The 12,248-nt window shown below is 42.9% G+C and overlaps 2 protein-coding genes across 19 annotated transcripts in view; both read left to right on the top strand.

The window, feature by feature from the left end:
• The window catches only part of SEC31A (SEC31 homolog A, COPII component), a 56,101-nt gene extending 52,854 nt beyond the window's left edge, over nucleotides 1-3,247 (top strand). For all 18 annotated transcript variants that reach the window (XM_078394510.1, XM_078394509.1, XM_078394508.1 and 15 more), the window contains 3 exons: nucleotides 445-564; nucleotides 1,825-1,896; nucleotides 2,723-3,247. In XM_078394510.1, the coding sequence (XP_078250636.1) occupies nucleotides 445-564; nucleotides 1,825-1,896; nucleotides 2,723-2,902 (372 nt within the window). In that variant the 3' untranslated portion in view covers nucleotides 2,903-3,247. The remainder of the gene's footprint in view (nucleotides 1-444; nucleotides 565-1,824; nucleotides 1,897-2,722) is intronic.
• A 3,243-nt stretch (nucleotides 3,248-6,490) lies between these two features.
• SCD5 (stearoyl-CoA desaturase 5) overlaps nucleotides 6,491-12,248 on the top strand; it is a 49,852-nt gene continuing 44,094 nt past the window's right edge. The window contains exon 1 of the mRNA XM_020801736.3: nucleotides 6,491-10,940. Coding sequence (XP_020657395.2) covers nucleotides 10,715-10,940 — 226 coding nt within the window. The 5' untranslated portion in view covers nucleotides 6,491-10,714. The remainder of the gene's footprint in view (nucleotides 10,941-12,248) is intronic.

The following is a 12,248-nucleotide window of genomic DNA, read 5'->3' as shown; positions in this document are numbered from 1 at the left end:
AGGTAGAGATTAGCATTTGCTTTCTCCATGACAGAGGTAAGGTAATCCTGAACATAGCCACCAATCTATTAAGTACAGAAGTCTATACCACAGTAAATAAGAGCAATTTTTGCTGCCTGCTCCTCCTATTTGATAGCATCATTTTGGAGGATGAGAAAGTTTTATTCATGTTTTTAACATGGTGTGTGTTCCCCTGTGGTACGGTACAGGTAAACACGGATTTTTAATATTTGGCACCCAAAGGATGTCTTGGCTAATTAGTGTTGCCGGATATTAAACTGAAGCATGTTTTAGAGACAAGAATACACTTTCACTTCAAGAAGGCTGACTCTGAGGAAAACTTTAATTGTAGTTCTCCTTTAGTAATAAGACAGTGAACAGTAAGAGGCAGAGTCATCTTCTCAGGCAGAGTCATCTTCTCAGCGAGTCTTCTTTCCTTACTAGCATGTTCAGTCCTTGCCAACAGAGAAGATAACAAAGAAGCCAATTCCCGAGGAGCATCTCATCCTCAAGACTACATTTGAAGCTCTCATCCAGAGATGTCTGTCCTCCGCTACGGATCCAGTATGTCTTTTGTACAACCTGCCATCTCTTATCTTCTTTCTTTCTTCAATGTCACTTGTGTAGTCACACCTTTGAAGCTGGCAGCATCCATCACTGTGTGGCAAGTTACTAAAGGTGTAACCCTCTAACCTGGCTCGTACCAGGTGCTTGTCACAACCAGGTTCTCGAGAAAATTGCAGTGGCCACGTGATTGCATCGGGGAGCGGGGAATGTCATTTTCATGGGACTCCTCTTTTTTTTGTGGGCAGCTTAGGTTCAGATAAGGGCTTCCTGGCCCAAATGGTTCAAGAGAATTTTGCAGACGTAAAGGGGATGTGAAATATACACTGTATAGATAAGGCTGAAATGGGAAACTGCTAAGACTCTTGGGTCACAACCTTGAGTCCCCACCTGGCAGCTTCCATCATTCCTAGCCAGCATTTGGCCCCAGTGGAAAAGGATGATGGAAGTTCGTGTCCAACACCTGAGACACTAGCAGTTGGGAAATACTGAGCTTAAGGTCACAGGTATGAAACTTCTGCCTATGACATGGCAGAGCTGGTGCTGAATGATTAGAATCGATGGCCTTGGTCACTCACATCCTCCCATTTGTCAGGATACTGGCCAGTCTGGAAAAATACGCTGGTTCAGGCTGGATCAAAGAGCAGTGGACCATCAATGCCCAATGAAATCCTTCATTGTGGCTTTGTGTGCAAACCCACTTGTGCTCACTTGCAGCAATCCCAATCCCCTTGCCTTCAAAAGCAGAGGTGAAGAATCTGTGGGTCCCTGGCAGAGGTGGACTTCAGCTCCTAGCTAAGATTAGCTGAAGAAGCCTTTAAAACCAGAGTGAGAAGCCAGTGGCTTTGGGATGTTGTTTAATCTCAAGTCCAGCAAGATCTAGAAAGCCACAGATTCCCATTGCAAGTTTTAACAGTGCAAGCAGCTTGTGAGTTGGCATGAAAGTAGCCTTACAGAGAACGTGGGGCTCCAAATTTCAGAGTTTGTATGTGTCCTGTTGTGATGGGTATCCTCCTCTTGTTCATGTCTCCATATTTGTGGAGTCTGTGCTCAGAGAGAAAACATCTGACTTTCTCCCTCCATACTAAAAGAGATGTTATATTCTGCATGTGAACAGAAGGCGTATCCATGGCCAATATGGTTGTGTGTGATTCTGCTCCTGGTGCAACAGTGAAACATAGAAATGAGGGTTTGGGGTTTGCATCACTAAAATGAGATGGCCATTTTCAGTAACTTTCCATGTTGTGTTCTCTCCTGCAGCAAACCAAGAGGAAATTAGATGATGCCAACAAGCGCCTGGAATTTCTGTATGATAAACTCAGAGATCAGACAGTAAGTTTTATTTGTTCTTATGTGGTCATATTGGCCCTGCAGTTCTGTTGAAGGAGGAACTGGGTGACACTGCAAAGCATTAGGGGCATTGTAGTTTCCTGAGAGGCACCCTGTATGGCGCATGATGAGCACAGGGACTACAGTACCCCTAATGCTTTGCAGTGCCACAGAGCTTAGCCCTGTGTGTTCATCTTCCTTAGAACTAGAGACGTTTGTTTCTCTTTTATCCACCAGCTGTAAATTATATCAAACACCCGAGGGGGCTTTTTCAGGGGATTCAAGCACCTCAAAAGTCTACCTGGGGCATTTCCATCAGACCTCTGGGTGCTGTTCAAAAAAAAAGTGAAACTCCCATCCTTATTCTTAACAGTTGGCAGAGCAGGAGAGAATGTGGGATGGGGCAGTTATTACACCCTCTTGTGGAGGGGCTACTGAGAGCGGAAAACCTGCTTACCTTCCATCAACCTATTGTCTTTGATGCTAACTGTTTCTAAAGAGGGATATGTTTATTTCTTCCCCCTGCAAGTGCTTTGGTCCAATCAGTCCAGCTATGTTGGATCAAAAGCAGAACAGCTTTAAATTAAACAGATGGACACAGCCATTGAGAAGGACCGATCTCTTGAGTGATCATTTGCAGCATTTAACAGAAAGACGGGACATGCTCCTTTTGGGGTGCCACACAGCTTCCCGGTTTCTGCAACCCACGTGACTTAACCTTTGCTGCCGATGGGATTTTGAAAGTTGCGCGTGGCGCTGAAAATGCGGGAGGGGAGATAAACACATAAATGGGCGTGGCTTATTCAAATAATTCCTTCTTCTCTTCCAGCTTTCCCCCACGATAATCAATGGCTTGCACAATATTGCCCGGAGCATTGAAACACGGAACTACGTTGAGGGGCTGAACATTCACACCCACATAGTCAGCACAAGCAACTTCAGTGAGACATCAGCCTTCATGCCGGTGCTGAAAGTCGTCCTCACCCAGGCCAATAAATTAGGCGTTTGAAGTGGGGGAGCAGCATTGCATGAAGTGATAGGAAACTGGTCTATACTGTACCTGCTGCAGTTGAGTTTCATTTTAGGAGGGCCACTGAACCCTGGTGCTTTTCTTTTCTCTCTTTCTCTCTCTCCATCTTTTATTCGTCTTACCTAAGACAATGTATTTAATTACGCCACCCACCCACCCACCCCCATCATCTATTTTAAATGCATGTTACCTGCTGCTTTGGAAGTGGCTTTTAAATACAGAAAAATGAAGGGGGAGAGGGATTTACGTGTAAGGCTGACCTCAAAACAGACACCTTCCACATTCCTTGGCATCATCCAATTAAAAATTCTGGATTCTATTTTATATGTGTGTTATTTCTTCTTTTGTTAGTGTCCTTTCGCGCAGCTATGGTTAATTAGCTTTGTCTTCAGTTGCCCTAAATAGTTCATTTGCTTCTTTTTTGGGCCATGTGAATATTAAGTAGAACTCAGAAATGCCAAATGGCCTTAGCTGTTTCTCCACTTTCAGTTTTCCCAAAAGGCTTCTGCTGATTCCCATTTCATAGGCCACTTCCTCAGACCCCAGTCACTTATTGCACTCAGTAGAAAATGTTGATTAGTACTCTGTATTAATATTTCGTGTCATTTGAGTTCTGTGATGTTCTTTACTCATTCTCAGAGTATCTGTCCAATGCAGGCTCGCCTGCATTTGGAAAACAGAACCTTAATGGGTTTACCTTGGGAAAGTTCCATCATCTCATAGCTTGGGATATGAGGATGCCCCTCCACCATGCCTCCTTTATGAATAAATAAAATGGACCAACTTCAGCTTGTTTGAGATAAAACCTGGTGAGCATTATTCATTTCTTAAACAGGGCAAATGGATGACTCACAGATTTTAACACTAGTTTATATGTGATCAGGTATACTAAAAAAAACGTGGACATGGTGGTGCTGCGGGTTAAATCACAGAAGCCTCTGTGCTGCAAGGTCAGATGACCAGCAGTCGTAAGATCGAATCCAACTTCCTGTTGCTCCTGCCAACCTAGCCATTCAAAAGTATGTAAATGCGAGTAGATAAATAGGTACCACCGAGGTGGGAAGGTCATGGTGTTGCGTGTCTAGTCGCGCTGACCACGTGACCACAGAAACTGTCTATGGACAAACGCTGGCTCTACGGCTTGGAGACGGGGATGAGCACCGCGCCCTAGAGTTGAACACCACTGGACTAATTGTCAAGGGAAACCTTTACCTATACTCAAAAAAGGCCTCCACATTACTTGTTAAAATCACTCGCAGGAAACAACCCAATTACTAGCAAATAACAAATAAGATTCAGGAATCCTTTGTGTTGAATTGAGAATTTTATCAGAAAAAGGCTGTGTGGTCTCCAAAACAATACAAATGCAGGAACAGGTGATGCCTTTATTAGAACAATAAAAAAACAGACAGCTAGCTTTCGATGACCATTCATCAAAATTCAGGCTGTGCAACAAGTTCTTGTGGGTAGTTCCAAAAATTGCATGCTTTTATTAAGTGTCATGCCCATGGTTGGGGCCAGGTTAGCTTCTTAGATGAAAACGGATGCAGTCGACAAGAGGCCGGGTGGAGAATTTTATGTCTTATTCTGGTTTTGCTATATCTCCAACTCTTTGAACTAGTGGGAACAACCCACTTTGATTTTATCCTCCAGATACACATTTGAGTAACACTCAACCAAAGCAAAAGCTGGGATCTTTACAACAAAATATCTTGAAACAGGAGAAGTTAATTGTTTTCTTACCAAAAATAAACTTTGACACCAAAGTCAGGTGTAAATCTTTTCTACCAAACCTTGAACTATCATTTGAGAGTGTGGGCTATTAATAACAAATACGACACAAGACTATGGGAACGGATACAAATCTACATTTTTGTTCTATTTTCCTGTGAAACAGCATCATATTCAGAGCCCTTGCTCTTGCAGCCTTACTGGATGCTCCCTTTGGACAGCCTTGCCTTTATTCCTCCTATTTCCCACCAAGAACACTCTGGAAGGACCATTTACAAACTTTGAAAGTCTTGGTTTTAATTATATGCTCTCTGCTCAGGCAGTTGCCTCTGGAGACCTAGCTGATAATTAGCTGATTCATATAATGGCCTTTTCGGTGCTATAGTTATAGTACATAAAATGACAATTTCCTTACTGGCTTTTTCAGTATTACACAAGAAATAGGCCGCTATGTGTGGTGTTATAATTCTCCAATCAAATCCCGTTTTCTATAGCCACTGAGCCACACTACTCTTGCTCATCCTGGGAATCAGATGTGGTGAAGGCGACTGGAATTGTATCACTCCCAAAACCTTAGTCCCCAGAGTCTTAACATAAAAAAGAATCCCTAAGGCTAGGCGTTTAGTGCTAGTATGCCAGCTTTGCGTGGTAGATGTCACCACTCTCACAAAAACACTAAAAAAAATCCCACTAGCTGGTTGAGTCAAGGACTGGTTTCAGAATGACAAACCTGCCCAGCCAATAATCCAGACAGCTGCTTGAAAGGGTCTTTGTAGTTAATTAAAGAGAAAGAAAAAATGTAAAAGGGCAATGGTTACAAGAAAATGTTTTTCAAAATGTAGGAGCAAATGTTAGAGACAGATGTAAAGGCATTCAAGAGGAACATATGAGAACATAATAAAATCTAATCTATCTAATACACCTTAGTGGAGAAATAGTGTAGTTCTGTGACATACACAGAGCGCATTCTCCCAGCACTGCTATGTAGGATGGCAAAAGGACACAGTTCTCCTTAGAGTCAGACTAAGCCCCTTCTAGATGATCAAAGCACTTTCTCCTGAGAGATAGGCCAGGCTAACTAACCAGTTTTCCTAATTCCCTTTCTTAATCCCTTTCATGTTCCATCAAGACAAAGCATCTTCCTACCAGGTTTTCATTCCCATGACTGAAATCTGCATAACTATCTGGGAAGGAAGTAGACTGGCTCCCTTCAAGTCAAGAGTCACAGTTAAAATATTAGATTTGTTTGGAGTTGCTTCGGTATGTCCTCTAATAAAAGATAAGTATGGATGTGCCAGTTTCTCTCTCAGTCCTTTGACATTTTCAATAAGAGGAGCTAGGTTGCAGGTGTGAATTGTCCTTTTACACGCTGTTCAACCACTTTCCCAGGTACTCACAGCAGAAGCACCAAAGTGACCAACAGTTGAATGCCATATTTCATATTCCCCAGTTCCTCGGTTTCTTCACAAACTCTGGAACTGGGAAGTATGAAAAATGGAACTCATTTGCTGGACACTTGGATGCTTATATCTCTGAGTATTCTCTCTAATGTCCAGAACTAGATCCCAACTGAAGCTGTCAGTGATCAGCATTGAAGTCCAATGCATCTGGATGGCATCAGGTCAGAAATGCCTGGAATAGTCGTTACAGTGGCCTTGGAAGATGAGCCAGTGTATTTTCTCTGTGTTGCAGTGGCTGAGAGTGTGTGTTTCCCCCTATGAAAGAATATTATTTATTTATTTATTTATTTATTTATTTATTTATTATTTATTTACTTACTTACTTACTTACTTACTTACTTACTTACTTACTTACTTACTTACTTACTTACTTACTTACTTACTTACTTAATATCCCACCTATCTGGTCAGTTACGACCACTTATGTATATACTTATGTCAAGTAAACCTTTCAGCTCTGTGGTAAAAGTTAGCTTTTTAGTCAGGGGTTTTCTGGGTTGCAGCCCACTCCCTCTGCCGTTGTGCTTCACTGAAGCTCTGTAAAAGCCACTTTCCTTGCCCCATGTTAATCAGTGGGCAAAATTTACAGCTTAAATCCTATCTTTCTTCCAATGAGCTCAAAGCTGCCTACTTGGCTCTACTCTTCCCCACTTTATCCTTATAATAAAACCTGTGAGGTAGGTCAGGGTGAAAGAGTGACTGACACAAACAAGGTCACCCATTGAATTTCCTGGAACAACGAGGATTTTTACTTAGATCTCCCGAGTCCTGCTTTAATTGAAGGCTATAACCACTACGCACTACAATACACTTGGCAGTCTTTTGGAGGTGAGGAGGCAGAACACCTAAGTACAGTAATTAAGATAGGTATTCAGGGCCTTCTGCTTTCTGTTTTAGATCTGATTAAAATCATATCTTTCCTGACTATGCAAAGCCAGTACTGAGTTTTGACCTTCAAGGTGAAACTTCTGTGACCTTCTAACAGCTGACTTGAGATCCATGCCACTTTGCTTCATAAACCTGGGCCTCATGTTCTAAAAACATTTATTAAACATGGTGTATTTCCAAAATAGATGATGAAAATGAAATTAAAATCTTCAAAGATGAAATAATCTTCCCCATCCCAAGTGATCCAGGAATGTATTAGCTGTTTTGTGACACTTGATCTTTTAATCTTTTGCAAGCATTATAAATTATTGCTGCTAGAGAACTTCTGAATAGCTTAGTTGTTTAGGTATGGTTGGGAGTTCGATCCCCCACTGTGCCTTCTTGACGGGCTGGACTTGATTATCCGTAGGGTCCCTTCCAGCTCTGCAGTTCTGTGATGATGATGATTATACAGTAGTGCCTCGCATTACGATCGCTTCGTTTAATGACAAAATTGCATTATGATGAACTTTTTGCAATCGCTTTTGCAATCGCAAAATGATGTTTCCTATGGGGGAATTTCGCTTTGCGATGATCGGTTCCCTGCTTCGGGAACCGATTCTTCGCAAAACGACGATTTTCCAGTAGCTGATTGGTGGTATCAGAATGGCCGCCGGGTAAATAAAATGGCTCCCTGCTGTGTTTAGGGACGGATTCCTCGCAAGACAGGCAGCGAAAATGGCCGCCCTATGGAGGATCTTCGCTGGACGGTGAGTTTTAAGCCCATCGGAATGCATTTTAATGAGTTTCTATGGGCTTTTTAATTTCGCTTTGCGATGTTTTCATTCTACAGCGATTTCGCTGGAACGAATTAACATCGTAATGTGAGGCACCACTGTAAGTCCTTTGTTACATATCATGAAGGAAAAATTACAGATTGTTGCAGCTGATCATTGCAGGCAAACGAAAGGAAAATGAAAAACAAGTAAAATAAGAATGTACTGGTTGAAGAATCTTGGAGACCTGATTTGCATGCAGATAAGAGAAAATGTCTTTGTTAAGAGCTGTGACATCCAGTCTCTGGTAGGAGAGGAATCGTAAGAAGAACTGGGGGAGGAGGGGGGAGATGGACAGATTGGAATGTTTCAGAGGAGGGCCACCAAGATTGTCAGGGTTGCTGGAGTCAAGCCTTATGAGGAAAGGTTGAAGGACCTGTGTCTATGTTTAGTCTGGATCGCTGGTGTGGAACTTGACGGGTACACATTAGTCAAATCTCTGAAAGGCTGTAACACAGAAGGCGACCAAAACTATTCCAAAAAGTTGAACAAGCCCCAGAGCTTGGAAGAGTTCCTTTAAAAAATGACAACTACCATAATATCCTGATCCACCAGTGGGAAGATCAGAGAGTTATAGGCCAAAAGTTCTAAGCTCTGTCTAGATCTAATGGGCTTAAGTCACTCAGCAAATATCTTGGCTGATCAGGGCTCCAGACCTAAGGCCTCCAACACTGAACAAAAATACAGGTAGCTTAAATTATTCCCCTCCCAAAAAAAAAAGCCAAGGAGAAAAACAGACAAACTTGTGATGACACACATTCCCGAAATGGTTTGTGGCATAGAATATCCTGCAATGGTTTGGGAGTTGGGGTACAAAAAGTAACTTCTCCGAGCCCTTTCCCGTGGGAAACAACCTCTCTAAGCCAGTTCCAGTGAACTATTTTATCTGCGAATCTGGGTCATCGTTTTGATACTTGTGAACTAGGTACTTAGAAACTGTGCAGCGGAATATAGAACAAAAGGAGCCTGTCTCCCTCCCTATCTTCCCCCTTTTGAAAGTACGGCTCTAATGTGGCAGAAGGCTTGAAAGAAATGAGGCCAAAACTGCAACTAAAAATTCTGTGCAAGCAGTAGGGAGCATTAGAAAGAGAGAAATAGATGTTGTCTTTCCTGAACTCACGTCCAATTAGACTATAGCCCCATAGTGAGGGAGAAGCTTGGATATATAAATATGGCCACTGATAGCAAAACCACTATCTTGATAAACAACACTGAGCTTGAAACAGCCTAGCATTTGGGAGGGTAAGACGTTTAGGAGGTACTTTCTGGTCTACTTAGAACTTCACTATCTGTCACAGCCACAGTGAGTTGCATATCTGGCTGTGGGGCCAGAGGATGGGAGTTTGATTTCCCCCCTATGCATATTGGAAGAAGGGCCAGCCTGTGTAGCCCTGGTAAAGCTGCATCATTTTAAAGCAACCCCAGAAGAAGGGAATAGCAGGCAACATCTGAGTACTTTATACCTAGAAAACAATGTCAAGGGTCACCATAAGTCAGAAATGAGGACGCAGGATGCTGACTTACATAATTTGTCTTATGTTGATCTATATAGACAAATGAGAAATCAAAAATTATTTTGATAATTCAAGCAGAATTCCAAAGCTCTGGATTGGAGAATGTGACCATGCCTACAGAATCTGCTATCAAGGTGCTGTGCACTGTGGATGATTGGCATTTCAGTATCCTTAGATTTACCCTCAATTCACACCTGGCCATACACGTCCACCATTATCCTCCATATCCCACACAGCTGCCTGCTCCTTTGTCCAACAGCTTTGTGTATTTACACTTGCATGTTACGCGTTCTCATCATATATATAATTCAATATTTTCTGTATTAAATTGGAATCTGTTACATCTTTTTTTTTAAAAAAAAGTGTGCCAAAACTTAAATCTAGGACAAGCCCAAGATATTTTGCTGCCTGAGCTAAAGGACAAGATAATGTTTCTCCCGTTGTGTGTACCGATGGCACCAGAAATGGCAGGACACTCTCTAACAAGGATGGCGGGACGGTTTCACCCACCACGCCTGAAGGCAGGAGTCTATTGGAAGACAAACCTCGCAAGACACCTCTGTCTCCTCTAACGGTTTGCTATGACTCCCCAGCATTGTTGTACAAAGACACAGCTTCACTCTGCCTTATGGTAGGGCCGGCCTTGTCTGTTCTCAGTCCTCTCATCTTAACAATAGCACGACTCCTTGCAAGTGCAGGGTGGTAAAAGGAAGATGACTCTGCCAGGCTAATAGATGTAGCACGAAGATGTGACGTACCGGCCATTCATAAAGGGATCCACAGTTACCTAGAAGCCTTGTCTCAAACCTGGGTATCAGCTGCCTTTGAACATGCGTCTATCCAGTGTTTCTTTGTTAGATGGAGAAAATATATGAATTCCAACCGGCCAATATGTGGCATTAGTGCACGGAAATGCATCTTCTCTCTCTTTCTTCCTTTCTCTCCCTTCCTCCCTCTCTTCCTCCCCCTTTAAGAGCACCGCATATGATTCTGATTGGCTGTAGCTATGCAGGTCTTTTCTCCCGGTTTCTCTCTCTCTCTCTCTCTCTCTTTCTCTCTCTCTCTCTCTGCCCCCTCCTCTTTTTTTCATTCTCTGTTGCTATGCGGAGTTCAGCTCTCTGACACAGCACCAGCACCAGCATGGATGAGAGGCCAGCAACAGATGCTGCACAGCTAGGCTTGCGTCCCTAGGCAGGACCCAAGAAGGGGGGGAAGATCAGAAGAAGGGACAGGAGAAGAAGGGGAGGGAGCGCAGGGAGGAGGTGTGGGGGGGGGAGAGAGATTGAAAGAAACACCCCTCAAACCCAGCGGCAAGTCATCGCCTCTCCCAACAAGGCATCCAGTCTTGGATCGTCCACCGTGGGCTGAGCATCCTCTTCAGCCATGGCGAAGCAAGAAGCCAACGGGGTAGTGAATGGAGAGGCAACCATGACTTGCCATGGAAAAGAAGAGAACACTTTAGGATCAACAGCAGGAGGAGGAGAGGGGAAAGTTGGAAGGAATCAAGAGATTGTTTGGAGGAATGTCATCTTGATGGCCCTGCTTCACATCGGGGCTGTCTATGCCCTCTTCCTCATTCCCAAGGCCCATCTGTTTACTCTCATCTGGGGTAAGTTGTTCCCTTCTCCTCCATAGCAGGCAATTTCCCTTGTGTCTTTTTTTTTTAAAAAAATCTTTAAGTTAAATTCCATTCCCAACTAGAGTAGACCCATTCAATCAATGAGAACTTAGTAAGTCAACACTTATGCAATTGCCATTAATTCAATGAATCTCCTTTAGCTAGGACTAACTGGATTTAGTCCTCCGGACTGCCGTCTCTCTTCTCCCTGGGGATTAGTTTATAATACAGGGCCTTTTCCCCCCCCCTTCCAAATTTTATTTTGATCTCGTTTCTCATTTCCAATTTTCCTCTTATAACTGAAGATACTCAGCACAAAATTGCTGCTAGATTCAGTGGTTTAAAACATCTGATTTTGTTCAAATGTCATTGTATTTTGGGGAAACGCAATGGATTGACAGATCTGGTTATCAATGACCGCACTTGCCTTTTGTGTCATCTGCGTCTCTTAATGTCAGTTGAAAGGGTCATTCATAAATGGGCATGATCCCAGGATGGAAGGGAACCCATCATATAAGCACCTTGGCTGTTTGAACAAAAGAAGGGTCCAAAGGTAGGCAATCATCGGCAGTAGCTGACGTTGTGAACACCCACTTTGATATTTCTTGAATGTGCCCACTACATACTCTACCATAGGGGAGACCAATTCTGAAAATCTGCAGTTTCTCTCTCTTGTGTTTCTCTGTGTCTACGCGCACACGCACACACAAAAATCCAGGTGCAAGTGTGTGAGAGAGAAAGAGAGAGAATAGTGCAAGGGAACCAATAGTCAGTATTAAAAGTCTTTGGTGCTCCAAACCAAGGGGCAAAGGGCTCCCACTGATTAAGGGATTGTTTTTTTTTTTTTAAATGTAATAAGCATTTGAAATCCAAGTGCTTAAATTATTTATCAGCCGCAGCTTGTTCTTGTATGAGATGTCTTCATTTTTTTTTTCATTCCCTGGCACTGATCCAGAGTACTACTTTTGATTTGCTTCTGAATGGAAGAGTGAATAAATTTCACAGGGCAAAGACTTATGGGTCTGTTCTAAAGTAAATCCCCTTGGGGTTTATTCCCAGGTAAGGGGGTATAGAATTGGCGTGTCAGTGAAATAATTGACAATAAGATAGGATGGGGAGTGGGTGTTGTGGGGGGGGGAGAGAGAGACTTAAAAAGAGAGAGATTCTGATTGTGAGGTTAGCCAGTTGCAACTACTGAAGATGTTAGGAGAATTTTCAGTTCTTGGCACCCTGCAGGATTAAGCCACAGCAATTCGGAAGGAAGGAAGGAAAATCTGATTCCTTGACTACGTATTCCTT

The sequence above is a fragment of the Pogona vitticeps genome, chromosome 5, assembly GCF_051106095.1.
Source record: "Pogona vitticeps strain Pit_001003342236 chromosome 5, PviZW2.1, whole genome shotgun sequence".
NCBI lineage: Eukaryota > Metazoa > Chordata > Lepidosauria > Squamata > Agamidae > Pogona > Pogona vitticeps.
This window is presented reverse-complemented; position numbering and strand designations above follow the sequence as displayed.